The following is a 14,354-nucleotide window of genomic DNA, read 5'->3' on the forward strand; positions in this document are numbered from 1 at the left end:
TGTACATCTTTACATAACCAGATCAGTTTTGAGATGTCCATATATATATGAAGACTCTTTGAAATCTTGGGTTGGTTTTCATGAAGTGATAGTTAGCTTGCAACTGCTGTTACAATTTTGTTTGCGAAATATGGCCACTAGATGGCACTTGTGGGCATGAATTCCAGTCTAAAGTGGTCCTGTTTGAACTGTTCTCTGTGGACATGCACAAGCTGAGGTTCACTGGAAGAGCTGACAGTGAGTTCACAAAGTCCTGCTAAACTAATGATCCATCTCCCAGTTTCATTTGCCAAATTTATTGGTGAATTTCTAAACAAATTTACCAAAACAAACCACATCAGAGGGAAATGTTGGCTGACAATGGAATTGTGATATGTAGATCCTGGTGAATCATGTGCTATTTTATGCCCAAGTTCTTATTAACATATCTGTATGTGTCACAGCCAGAGAAGACCGCTTGAAAACTTGGAAGTTTAGAACTGAGTGGTTTATAATAAAAACATACTGTCATTTAAGACTATTTAGAAAGTGTACAAAAAGAGAAAAAAACAAAAAAGGACTGAATGAAAAAAAAAACATACTGTTTGTGAAACATACATTCAATACTTCAACAAACTACACTTGACTTCCAGTAACTTGTCATTTTCCCTTTATATCTATTCCAGTTAAACACATAAGAAAAATAAATCTGATAACTTGGTCTACAAAAGTATCCCCAATACCAAAACTTTTTTAACCAAGGGGGAATGACATCTAACAAATATTGTTTAAGATAATGTGCCAAACACTATTGGGAATGTAGGTTTCCCACTATGGGATAATGACTATTACGGTTCTTTATAAAAAGGAACCCACTACAAAATGGGTATCTCCAAAAACTTCCCATTTCCACATCAGCTGGTTGGCTTTTCCACCCCAGTGGCAAATGCTACTATTTCTATCACTGTTTTAACTGACAAGTGTTGTAAAGCATTTTCATTTGAGGCAATTTCTGTTGTACACCATGCAGCATTTCTTTTCATAAACAGCACAGCAATAGAGTGATAAAAATGATTACAATCTAATAATGAAATAACGTTATTGAAGTTCGCATCCATAGCAACCATCCCATAGTAGTAACCAACTTTCCTACCTTGACTAAGAAGTGAGTGTTCATGCAACAGAGTCATTTTAGAGATTTAGAACATTTTTCTCAGATGAACTGTCAAAGCAGAACAGGTTTGAGGCACTACACAATTACTTAATGTTCAACAAGCAGAAATAACTTCTTGAAATCAGAAATCTTAATCTAAATGTGAAGCAATGCCCACTTTTTAGTCTTCTTCAAAATCTGCTACTGGGCAAACAAAAATGTTGCATCATTTTTTTTTTCTTTTTTTTCTTTTGAAACAGTTGACACTAAAAGAAAAATTAAAATGTCAATCAATGGCAGTTTTTTGCATATCAACGACACACCATTATTCCCCCTTCCCCTTTTTTAAAGGAACTAACCATAAAGGGAATGAGGCCTTTAACAAGTCAAACAATGTGCCTGCCTGTTACATATTTTTCTGCTTTGACGACATGCCAATCAGATGCATTCATTTTGAGATCTCATGCAACTGAGACTGGAATACTAGACTAAGCATACCCTCATTCAAAAGTGGAACAATAGTCGAAACTGACAATAAGAAAAGAGACGGTGCACATGATAAAATAAATAAATAAATACTGGAATTAAACTTACCTAGGTATGAATGTGCATGAATCACGAGCAAACTGCGTTAAATCACATCACGAGTGCGTTTTTCGAAAATTTCTGCCTCTTGCATAGAAAAAGGATCACTTCAGATTGTTCAAAATCATTTCACAGCAAATGAATTTTTTAGTAGTAATTAGGTAAATCAAAGTGTGTTACTTGAAACAATGAACGTCAAGGTAGGAAAGTAATTTCAAAGTGCTTCTTATCTTTTTTCTCTTTCTTTCACCAACCCTGCAACTTGGAATAAGTGTGCACTTACAATATCTTGCCAAAAAATCATATCATACATGATTGAGAAGTCTATAACAGTAGGTCTATAAATCATGAAAATAACTTTTTTTTTTCAAAATCTTAAACCAGTTGGGTACTTACAATTTGACAAAAAAAAAAAAAAAAAAAAAAAAAAAAAAAAAAAAAAAATCCTATCCAACATCACTACTTAATTATGATAACTAAACCTACATAACCATTAACTAAAAATTTACCCCCTCTCCAAACAAAGGACAACTTGCAAGATAAAGGTAATCAATTACACAAAAGTGAAAGGAATATTTCAGTGGGTGACCATGAGCTGCAATATTAATAAACGGACTAAGAAGCACCTTGATTTTCTACAGTTATCCCATCTTCTGTCATCTCTTCACCTTTACACCTGCCACGTGAATACCAACAGTGATCAGCAGATAGAAAACAAAAATTCCAGGACATTTTATTCTATCAATAGTCTGATATAAATCTGTCATGATAACTATCAGACAAGAAAATGGCTGGAAATATTATTTTCATGTATTAACGCAATAATAAACAAAGAGCCTTATTTCCCGTATGTTTAAATAAATTGAAATCACTCAAGAGTTTTCAAAGGTGGAAGGGGGCGTGGTTCTATTGCCATGTGATCACTGTTGCTCTATTGTTAGTATAACTGACAACACTAAAAAATATTGTAATTTTTAACAAAACTGTTATGCTCATCAACACTTGTAATTAATTGTAAGTAAAAACAAGATCGGCGTCTACTATAAAGTTTCACAAAATTTAAGACAACACAAAGCAGCCCATATTCCAAGTTAACTGGATGTTCTGTTAAATATTCACATAAAGGACAGTAACAGGGTTTCCTCGCCCATATGTAGATAATCCAAAATACATTTGCACCAGTACAATCACGAAAAAGCAAACTTACAACTCTGAGGGGTAAACACAAAACTGATCACATGAAAACAGGATATTTGGTAGACTAATAAGACACAGGACACAAAAATTTGTTGAAAACAAGGACTGTTCTACTGAACAACCTTCACTACGGCCCATACAACAGTTGAATTCCTTACTTAACTAACAACAAAAGGCAAGAATGTCTACCAGTTTTGTACACAAACAGTAAGACCACCTTTGATTTAATATATCATTTCATCTATAGTCCTTAAAGTATCAACAAGCTATGTCAACCTGTAAAATATCTTAAAGGGAGGTATTTCAAGTCAATCTCACCTGTAGATAAACAGGTATGACATAGTACATGATCTAATACTACAACAGCTTGCAGTGTACAAAATTATGTAAATATTTATAAGAAAATTTTTGCTTCATCATAGTATCTAATGCTTTTCATACTTTCTGTACTTCTTATACAGAAAAGGATTGTTTGAGAATGTTCAAAATCTTTTTTTTTTTGTTAGATTCCAATGTAAAGAAGAAGGGGTAGGGCTGAGAAGGGAAAACACAAAACTTGGTGAAAACAAAACGAAAACAGGGCAAAAACTCCAGAAACTGCCTGGGGGAAAAATGAACACAAAATGCTACAAAAATTAACAGCTGTGCTGCAATGTTAAAATGTGTTATGAAGAGACCACATAAAACCATCTTTTGTTTTTTTTTCTTTTAAAAATAAATAAGTGGGAAAAAATTCAAATCAAAGTATTGCTGTAGAGTTTTGGATCAAAACATCCATCTGCAACAAGATGCATTATAATAACAAATATTTACATCATCTAGACTGTCATCAAGCAGAGATGTTAGTCAAATAAATACAAAAAATAAAGTCCTTGAATATATGATAAATAGTATTAATATCAAAATTCACTTTACATGCCTATAATATACACAAGTCAAAAATGCATTTAAAAAGGACTTTAATTTAGTCTGCTGTATTCTATTTTCAAACAGTTGCTACTAAGATAGGATTTAAATGCAACATATTAAAAGGAAAATCTAAGTTTTGGCTTAATCATTTCAACAAAGATGTATCATATAATTATTTTTCAAGGTTGGTGTCTCAAGGAGATTCTAAGTCACCTACAGGCGAGTGAAAAGAATTCAATAAACGCAGTGTTGTCATAAATTAAATTTAAAATAAATCTTATGTGAATTTTAAATAAATTGTGGAGCAATTTCCAATAACTATAATCAATTTGCCAGCAGTCAGATGAAACAATAGCCACATAAAAGTCTAAATTATCTGTTGACTCTTTAAGTATTAAAGCTATATACAACCTATGCACACTGGCCTATAAAATGTCTTTAACGAAAAATAAAAACTTTATAAAAGATACTTGGACATCAATATTTGCATGTTATTCACAATGCAATTTACTTAATGCGTAGTAAAGGTGCAAACACTAACAAATACGTTTTCTTTTTTGCAGTAATTGTTTCAAACTCATCTCAATGATAATTGCTCTGAACATATATATCAACTAGAAGGAGCCTGACACAACAACAACAAAATGTCTTTTTCAACTGAAAAACTTAAAACTGCACAAAATCATACAAATAAATAACCTAAGTGCAATGCCTTGTTTTCATAATCGTTTCACAAAAAAAAAAAAAAAAAAAAAAAAAAAAAAAAAAAAAAAAAAAAAAAGTTGTCACCATGATAAACTCACCTTTCATGGTCTTGAAAAATGCTGACTGTCCTTCAGAAGCCCCCTTGTTGTTATTGGCCAACACTTGAACCTCGTACCAAGAGTCAGGGTTAAGCTGAGTAAGGGTCATCACTCTTCGTTCAGGCCTCAGAACCTCTACCGTCTTCCATTCTCCCTCAGAGTCTGGCTTGACATTTGGGACATCTCCTGCACCTTCCTCCATTTCAACCTGAAGATAAAGAGACAATGTTAAATGAAGCAAAGCTATTCTTTTTTACAAACCTGCTCATATGCTACCCTCTACCAGGGAAACATATTGATTTTTCACAAGCATTTTCACAGATATGTCTTCAGATAGACAGACATTTGGCTCTCTGTCACTTTAACAAATTTCCCTTTAAAATCTACCAAGTGAGCTAGCTTTCCAAGTGCAGCTACATATTGGCCAATAAAATTAGGGTTATTTGCTTTGCAATTTTAAAATCCACAGCCATTGCAGTGCTTTTCCATCAAACAATATTCACATAAAAATACTTTAACACATACTAAAAAGATAAAATAAAAAACCTCTGTTTGTGTGTGTACTGAATCTCTTTTGACTATCATTTCACATCATAACTTATCTGTCCTGACAGAACTCACTTTCTTCTCCATTTTCATCTATGATGTCTGATCCTCAAAGGACTCACCACCCTTTATTTGATAGTGTAACTTAGTATCTGTGATCCTCAAATGACTAACTTCCCTGTACTTACTGTCGTAACTTATTTGTGAACCTCAAATGACTCACCGTCCTGTACTTGATGGTGTAACTTTGGATCACTGATCCCCCGTTCTGAGGCCTGTCCCAGGCCACTGTGTATTTGTCAGAATCTGGACTGTTCTTGGGAGAGGTGATGGAGACTGGTTCAGGGACACCTGGAAATAAAAATTGGCAAGTGAAGATTCCATCGTAAAATTTCCATAGTTTAGTGAGATTAAACCAGTTCAAAGACATTTTATCCTGGAAAAAAAAACTGTTGACGGCAGAATTATCATTTAGAAAAAAAAGAAAAAATTTCTATTTGTCCTCAACCTTGTAATTTAAAATATTTTAAAAAGTATTAGGATACTTATACTACAAACCTATAATGAAAAAAAAAAAAAAAAGAAAGAAAAAAAAAAGGTTTGTCTCTACATTTGTTATCTAGGCCACTTACTGACTTCCAATGTTCGGGATTCTATCTCTTTTGGATCACCCTGTCCTACTTCATTGACGGCCATTACCCTGATGTTGTAAGCTGTATCAGGTCTCAGGTCCCTTATCACTATTTCATCTCCTGAATAGAAAATACCACACAAAATTTGTCAAGGAAATGCCTTTGAGTGATGTAATTTTTAAAAAATGTCAGTAAAAAAGGTATTAGTTCAGAAAATTTCAGATGAACATCACAAGGATATAGCCTCAAAGTCATTTTCTTTCCTTTCCTTCAACCTTTAAATACTAAGAGCAACATGTTACAGAGGTGACAAGAGACAGAGCTTAAAAAACAATCTCTGAGACGACCAGGGCCACCCTGACCACATCTGGGCACCTACAATGTTCAGGTGGCCCATTTTTCCCTCATCATCAACAAAATGGCAAGCAAAATTGCCCAAAATACCAATTATGCTACACAAATACTGTACTTCTAAAGCGTGAACTACTACAACCTAGGTTAAAGTTGCTTGTCTTTTCATCTCCTGCGTCACTGGTGCCAAATACAATAAAGTATCCGCTGACAGGGGGGCCTCCTTGGTTCAAAGGGGTGGACACGGACAGTTGGACTGTAGTCGGGGTACTGCCCAGTACATCAATGGACGCAGGTGGACCAGGGACAGCTGAGGTTGGAAGAGATTAAAATTTAGTTCACTCTTACAACAATCAGTTTTTCTGTTCTTTATTAAAAGAAATTGGTCAACAGTATGAGGATGCAACCGTTCAGACAATCTTTTTTTTTTTTTTCTTTTAAACTAAGCAGCAGTCAACCATATTTACAACATCAAGAACAAACATTAACAGCTCTATATTTTTGGATTCTAATAATGGCTGTAAATACTTCAAACCATCCAATCATGTAATCTTAAAAACTTTCTTACTCTAAATTCAAATTTAAGAAGCAAGAATGCTGACAAATGTACGCAGGATCCATCACATGGTAAAGACAGAAAAATGTAATGAAATCTAGTTTCAGGACACTTGCTCCAAACCTCCAACACACCTACAAGCAAAGTTCAAATTGCACTCGATCTATCACCTCACTGAAAGCTTAAGCATATACTCACTGGCTTCATTGAGCCTGATTTCATGCGAGTCCCTGCCATAATCATTAGAAGCATTACACCGGTAGTCGCCAAATACCCAATACTTGTTGGAACTTAACACTGTGACCTGAGAAAATATAATATAACATTAACAGTTACTGCTTTCTTAGATTTCTGCTCACCTGATCTTTCATCATATTTCAATGCAGACAAGATACCACTGATTTTGCCGTTTTTTTGTTTGTTTGTTTGTTTGTTCTCTCTCTCTCCCCCCCCCCCCCCCCCCCCAAAAAAAAAAAATCCTTATTTTGTACATATTACATTATATGCCCTTATATCCAATGCCCTTTCTATCCGATAATGCATTTTACTTGGGCTACACATTATATTGTTATAGCACATGACTTTTTGAGAGAAGATCAGTACACAGTACTCACAGACAGGTTACTAACAAGCCCCATGTTGTGAATTTCGTAAGTCTCATTGGGCGTGATGGGAAGGTTGTTCCTGAACCAAATCCAGGATCCAGGAAGAGGCTCCGCCTCCACTATGCAGGTGAGGTTCCTCTTGAAGGGCTGGCTGGCCAACCAGTGATACTTCACATCTGGCACCTTCATCTTCACAAATGTTGGTTTATCTGGAAGTGAAATTAATTAATTCTTACAGTGAAGCTGGTACCTAATTTGTTACTGTACGCAAGACCTATGCCACCTTTTGAATTAATGAGTTCCTTTTTCACTTGGTTTTGAGCTTTCTGCTTTAAAAGGTGAATGATAAATGATTAGTTATGGAATTCAATGTAAACACTTACAGTGCACAATGATGGTCCCATTTCTCCTGTCAAATCCTCCCGTATTATTCGCAAAGCAAGTGTAGTTTCCACGGTCATCCTCCTTTGTGGCAGTGATGGTCATTTTCAGACTTGTGTATTCGCCACTTTCGCTCTTCTCCAGGGTGATGCGAGAGTCAGACTAGGTAAGACAACAGGGAAAGTTATCAAATTATAATGATTTTTTGGGGAGGTAAATATGGCACTCTCACTGTTCTTCAGGATGTGGAAAGAGTTGGACAGGACTGAATGAGCGAGTAAGAAAAAAGTAAGTAAGGAACTGTGTGTGTGTGTGTGTGTGTGTGTGTGTGTGTGTGTGTGTGTGTGTGAGCAAGAGAGAGAGAGAGAGAAATACCACAAGAGATGTGTGTGTGTGTGTGTGTGTGTGTGAGAGAGAGAGATGTGTGTGTGTGTGTATGAAAGAGAGAGAGGGAGGGAGAGAGAGAGAGAGGAGGGGGTTGTGTATACTTACTGCTTGGGTGGGGTAGACATAGGGGGCAGCATTCCCCACTTTGTGGAAGGAGATATCCATAGGTCTGTCCCCAATCACAGAGCAGAACAGGTCTACCGTGTCCCCCTTCTTCACTGTCTTGTTTTCAAGTCTTTCAATCATGGCTGGAACTGGAACACAAATGGAAATGTTTATAAAACAACTATTATCTTATTTTTATAAATTTATAAGAACTTAATTAAAAGAACATAATAACGTCTCATTTTTTCATATCACCCTTTTATCTTTCTGTCAAAAAATATAAATAAAACTTAAATTTCAAAATCATAAACATCAATTACAAGTCTAACAACTCTTCATTTTGGTGGGGAAAATGTCATAAAACGAACTTTTCTAGGGGTAAACAAAAATTTTCCCATACTTTCCAATGATTAATGAATACCTTCTTACTTTCAAAGTTAGTGGATTGTTTTTATGATTTAAGAATTTTTATTTTTGTTAAAATCTCTTACTAGATTATTACCTAGGTTAGCCAACCATGTAGGTCCATATGTTCCGATGGCAAGCACAGATTTCAAAATAATGGTGATAACCACCATTTTGGTGGTAAAATGGAATTTATTATATTTCTAAGTGTTGTATACAATGTATTTATTGCATTGGAATTTTGAGTTGAAATTAGGAGTTATTTTCCCTTTAGGTATCAAACACAAGAACAATTTTTTTCACAAATTTTACTATAATGTTGTAATAACCAAACAAACAAAGAAGACTACACTTACTGACAACTTTCAGGTTAGCCGTCCCAGACACAAGGACGTCATCATCAGGGGTGGCTGGGTCACCCAAATCCACCACAGCCTCACAGGTGTAAGGCCCTTCATCCAGCCTCTGGATATTCCTGATCACAAGCTCTCCGGACTCTCTGTACATGCTGATACGGGATTCCTGAGAGATGTCACGGAAGTCGGTCGAGTCCCGGGAAGACCCCTGCAGCGCAAGAATTATGTGGAAACTTACTATCACCTTGTTACACCATTTTCTTTGTCTATTTGTCAATAACCTCTTGTTCTATTAAGATTATTATATTTAAGTAATTCAATCACTTGCAGTACCAAAAAGAAAAATTTTTCCACATGACCAATAATACCAATATTTGGTCTACTAAGGGTAAGTTACATAAATTAACTTTTCGGGGATAAGTAAGCATTTATGTGTGAGAGCCGAGCCGAGCCGAGACCCCCCCCTCCCCCCCCCCTGTAAAATCCCTCGAATATTTTCTTAGTGTAGATTTAAACTGATGATCTTAACTGTCCTTACTCTTCTTTTAGAAGGACAATTTTAAAAGCAGGGATTACTTAAAAAAAGAAGGTTGTACGAAACCACCACACTTCCAAAAAAAAAAAAAAAAAAACTAACCTTGTACCATGTGTAGGAAGGTTTGGGCTTTCCAGTTGCATTGCAGAACATCTTTACTTCCTGCATGAGAACACCTTCTGTGTACTTGGGCTTGGTTTTCCAGACAGGGGGCACTAGAATGAATGAATGAATGAATGAATGAATGAACACAAAGCCTTGAATAACACACTCTACCACTACCATGTCAGAATTATTTTCACAATGTCATGCACAACTGGAAAAGTACTCAAGAGTGAAATATGGTAGTTGAGACACACATCCATTTAGCAACGCCACTGGCCCTGTCTCACAATGGTGAAGAATCCTTGAAGAAGAAGCCTTTAAAAATTATTTGGATCACCACCAAAATCTAATCGCTTTTAAATCAGTCCATTTGTGACCTTTCCTGTAACTTTATCAAAATCCTTCCATAACTTTTGGAGCAGGGCTTACAGTTCAGTTTTTTTTTTATATATACTTTTATAATAACCACCATCCTCACCAATGACTTCTACAGATATTCTCCTGGAGTCCAGCACTGCCAGTTCTGGCTGGGAAGCCTTGCAGTTATAAAACCCTTCTTCATTCACTGACGTCACATTGGTAATGCGCAACCCACCCTCCTCAAATTGATACTTGGAACCTATAAAGATTATAGATTTTAAGATTATATGAGGATGCAATAGCCTTACTAACAGTAGTTGAGTGGTAGCTTTCTGAGATTGCCATAGGAGCAAATTTAACCCGTTTGTCAATTGAGTTTAGCAACTTTCAACCAAAATCCTAAGTCTACTCTATTAAAGGGTCAAAAAAGCAAATAATTCATCTCTTAAAAATGAGGCTGGCTGTTTACTTTCTTTCCAGTCAGGAATATGAAAAATCTGGCAGACAAAATCTGAAAAACCATGCAAGACAAACTTTCAGTATAATTCCACTGTGAAATGGTTCAAGCAGTTTAAGAGTGGGTTTTCTACATACCTGAAGTAATCCCCACAATGGTATTGCTGTCTTTCTGCTGGAAGTCCCATGTAACTCTGGGGCTTGGGCTGCCAGTAACAACACACTTGATAAATCCCTCTCTATTTAATACAATCCTTTGGGATGAAGGAACGTCTACAAACTTTACATTTTCTGTAAAAGAGAGGTAATGTTACCTTATTATAAAAGTTACTGCTACATTACTTGTTTCCTGGGCTTGGCAGTAACTTTTTTAGCCACTTGCCCTTCCTCCAGAACAATGACATTTTAGAACTTGAGATATTAATGGAGAAGAGAGATATTGGTAAATATTAAAGGAGTTACTAGCCCTATAGGCCATTAACTCCTGTGATTCGCTGGTCTCCCGAGATAGGTCTTCAGTGGCCCCGGGCCAGCAGGGCACCGTCATTGTGGATCCCTCAGGCAGGCAAATTCTATGAACAGTTTTGAGGAGAAAAAAAGTGTGGGTTAAACCCAAGTACAGGTCTGTTTTTATACCACTTTAGCAAAATGGTCCACTTTCTCAGAAAGAAATGCTGTGAAATTGCCGGCTAACCAAATATTTTTGTGAAGAATACATTTCTTTCCTTCACATACTGGACAATTATGTAGATCACCTTACCGTTGATTTCCAAGGTAAATGATTTGGTAGAAGTTGCCCCATTAATTGTTCCTTTACAGGTGTAAAGTCCAGCATCCTCCATCCGCACTTTCTTGAATTGTAACAGTAGTCCTGACGGCTCACGAGATATGTAAATCCCTGTCCTAAATGGGAAATTCTTATTAATAATGATGATAATACAAACTATGGCCAACTTTACTGGGTTCTATTTGGTACATTGTCACATTTGTCAGCTCTCTATACTAATAAATTTATGAATTTATTATTCAATATTTATTATCATTATTATTTTTTGGGAGGGGGGGTGGCTTAACAATAAATACGTTTCATTACTTTTCAAAAGTAATACAATCGGTAAGAATAAACAGGGAACAAGACAGGGATGATCTATTCTAGAAGCTTTACTTTCAGGACATCTTTTAGTTATGTCTGCACAATCAGTCCGTGCCACTAAACACAATGAACCTCCCCCCACTGTTGTTGCAGCCTATCTCAACAAACACAATGAAGCTTCCAAACTGTTCTGACGTCTCAACAACAGCAAATTAACTTTTAAGAGAATAACAAGCACATTTTCTTACTCTGCATGAACCAGGATCTAAAATTTTCCTTTGCATTAACATTGCACCAAATATAAAAGATACATATGTTAGTCAAAACAAAGTACACTTTCTTCAGTCAATTTACTCGCAGTATCTGTTGAAAAAAAGACTACCCCCCCCCCCCCCCCCCCAACAATCTTCCTCAAATCAACCTACCTTTGTAGGAATGCTTGCATAATCAGCTATATGACCAATACAAGCTTAAGTGACATATATGTTTAAGCAAAATCAGCATTTTTCTTCTGAACGTTACTTAAATTGTATATTAGTCTAACACCTGTGGAACATAAACACTGGAAAAAAACTATACTTACTCTAAAGGTATAACAGTTGAAGTAATTTCTCTCTCTGGAATAATGTCACTTCCAAGGTACCATTGAAAATCTACTTGATCCTGGCTCGTCACTCCTGGTGCTTCACATGTCACTACAATGTTGCTGTCTAAATTCTTCTTTATTACCGGACTATCAGGCAATAAGGCGACGCTGGACTGTTGCACTGTAATGATCAGAAGAAAAGAGATGTAAAATACATGTTTGACATACATTTCAGCTATCTTTCGTATATAGGGTGTTCCAAAAAATGTACCCATTTAGAAACTAAATAACTCTTCTGAAATTTACACTTCAGATGACATTTTTTAATTATTTTTCTTTATCCTGATATATTTTCAATGTATTGGGAATGTTTCAACAACTGTATATTCGCATTCAAATCACACTTTTGAATTAAACCAGTGATAAATGGACAACAAAATCTTAGTTTCCTTAGCCAAGTTAGAATATCTTAAGCATTTAGCTAAAATTTATTTAGTAGTTTCCTAAACCAAGAATATCTTTTAAAATTAAGCCAAAATTACACAGAGAGTCAACAAATAAAAGTTTGGTTTGTGGTTAATGCAGAGGTTTCTCTCGCCACAGGTATGCCTGATATCCACACATTAACCTAACCTTATCACCTCTTAATAGCTGAGAGAAATACATGTCATTTAATACTCTTGAGTGCTTTTACAGACTTCTACTACAGGAATCAGTAAAGCCTCTAAGACTGTTGTAACTGTTTTTCCAAAGTCAGGCCCGTACTATAGGGTCAGTCATCAGGACAGTGTGAAGAATATTAAGTCTACAACCAAATTTCTGTACAACAGAGAGGCAAATCTTAGATCAAAATGCTAAATGATATGTCTGGCCATCCATACTACCCTACTGAATGAAGTCAGTGCCAGAGGACGACGATGCCTGTGACAAGAAAAATTTGCAGATCAAATTTCAGCATGAGAGGAGAAAAAAGGAAATTCATTAGTGAAATTCAGAATATTTATGGGTGCTAGGTCTACGCAAAATTGGTCTCCGGATAATTTCAGAGCAACATTGACCTTTACTTGTACAATTCCAATTACCAAACCAATATCAAAACTGCACAAGGTACTATTCATTGCTATGGAAATGGTCATAATTACAAGATGTCGTACACCAAACCTCACACAGAAGTGTGGTATATCCTGACGCGAACATTTATTGTCAGAAGTAACGTGGAGAAAATCAATGTTAGTCCCATAAGGCAGTAAGTACACAGTGACTTCACAAACCCCAGCATCATCAATTGTCTGGGTCACTGTCATCAAGGCCGTGCTTATTCTCGTGCTCATGCTCGCACACACACACTCTCAAACAGCAGATTTCATACGACTGGAACCAGCAGCACTATTATCAGATGACCATATTGCTTAAGAAAGATGTTTGAAAGAATCTTCTCTGAAAAAAAAAAAAAAAAAAAAAACTGGGGATCTCTAGCCTGTTCACCAGTTTCAGTTGATCTGGTTCTACACAGTGTTACCCAGTCAAAGTTCTGTATGGCTCCAATAAATACAAAGCTTATTTATCACTGATAAGTATTTGCCATTGTTCACGAGACAATTTATTTTTCTTTAGCTAACACCTTCTCCATTAAACAAAATTCCCAATAATTCCCAATAATACAATTATTGGAAAATTGAATTTTATCCATATACTTGAATAGAAGGGATAAAAGAGGGTTAAGGAAGCAGTAAACAATTCTTTAGATCCCATTCATGTCAAAGCAAAATAAATTGCAATCTTCGTGAGAACTGGACCACCAGCTGAACATAAACTTTGCAGGTAAAGAGAAATATGAGACCACTTTACCATGGCAAACGTAAGTGGTCAGTAAGTTTGATATTAGCCCTATTGTCTGGCCTATCAGTAGGGTCCTTAAACCCATTTAGGCAGGACAATAAGAGAAGTCAAATTAACCCTTTGGATAACTGGCTAACTGGCTCATTAAGATGATGTGTTATATATATATTCAGGCATTCTATTCCTCCTGATCTTTGAACTCAGCCAAATCAACAACTGGCCATTTTCATCAATCAATTGGTCATTTTCTACCATCACCTGGTTATTATCCTCTCTGAATAACTGTTTTGACGTAACTATGAAACTGAAGTGGACTTGCTGAAAATCACATTATATTGTCAACAACCTGTGTAGGAGAAGAAAATCAGTGTGTGAAAAACAAGATGGCAGCAGTTACCGTAGTGACACAAAACCCTCCCCTCCCTTTTAA

General features: G+C 35.9%; 1 protein-coding gene across 6 annotated transcripts in view; it reads right to left on the reverse strand.

The window, feature by feature from the left end:
- The window catches only part of LOC106157062 (neural cell adhesion molecule 2), an 84,370-nt gene that overhangs the window by 20,387 nt on the left and 49,629 nt on the right, over positions 1 to 14,354 (reverse strand). For all 6 annotated transcript variants that reach the window (XM_087018211.1, XM_087018210.1, XM_087018208.1 and 3 more), the window contains exons 2-15: positions 12,083 to 12,266; positions 11,167 to 11,309; positions 10,545 to 10,697; positions 10,069 to 10,209; positions 9,588 to 9,700; positions 8,951 to 9,158; positions 8,190 to 8,338; positions 7,700 to 7,859; positions 7,326 to 7,525; positions 6,910 to 7,015; positions 6,298 to 6,465; positions 5,805 to 5,924; positions 5,396 to 5,523; positions 4,627 to 4,834 (exon numbers count right to left, since the gene is read on the reverse strand). In XM_087018211.1, the coding sequence (XP_086874337.1) occupies positions 4,627 to 4,834; positions 5,396 to 5,523; positions 5,805 to 5,924; positions 6,298 to 6,465; positions 6,910 to 7,015; positions 7,326 to 7,525; positions 7,700 to 7,859; positions 8,190 to 8,338; positions 8,951 to 9,158; positions 9,588 to 9,700; positions 10,069 to 10,209; positions 10,545 to 10,697; positions 11,167 to 11,309; positions 12,083 to 12,266 (2,181 nt within the window). The remainder of the gene's footprint in view (positions 1 to 4,626; positions 4,835 to 5,395; positions 5,524 to 5,804; positions 5,925 to 6,297; positions 6,466 to 6,909; positions 7,016 to 7,325; positions 7,526 to 7,699; positions 7,860 to 8,189; positions 8,339 to 8,950; positions 9,159 to 9,587; positions 9,701 to 10,068; positions 10,210 to 10,544; positions 10,698 to 11,166; positions 11,310 to 12,082; positions 12,267 to 14,354) is intronic.

This window comes from Lingula anatina, chromosome 7 (assembly GCF_051362555.1).
Source record: "Lingula anatina isolate TDL-2025a chromosome 7, LinAna3.0, whole genome shotgun sequence".
Classification (NCBI taxonomy): domain Eukaryota; kingdom Metazoa; phylum Brachiopoda; class Lingulata; order Lingulida; family Lingulidae; genus Lingula; species Lingula anatina.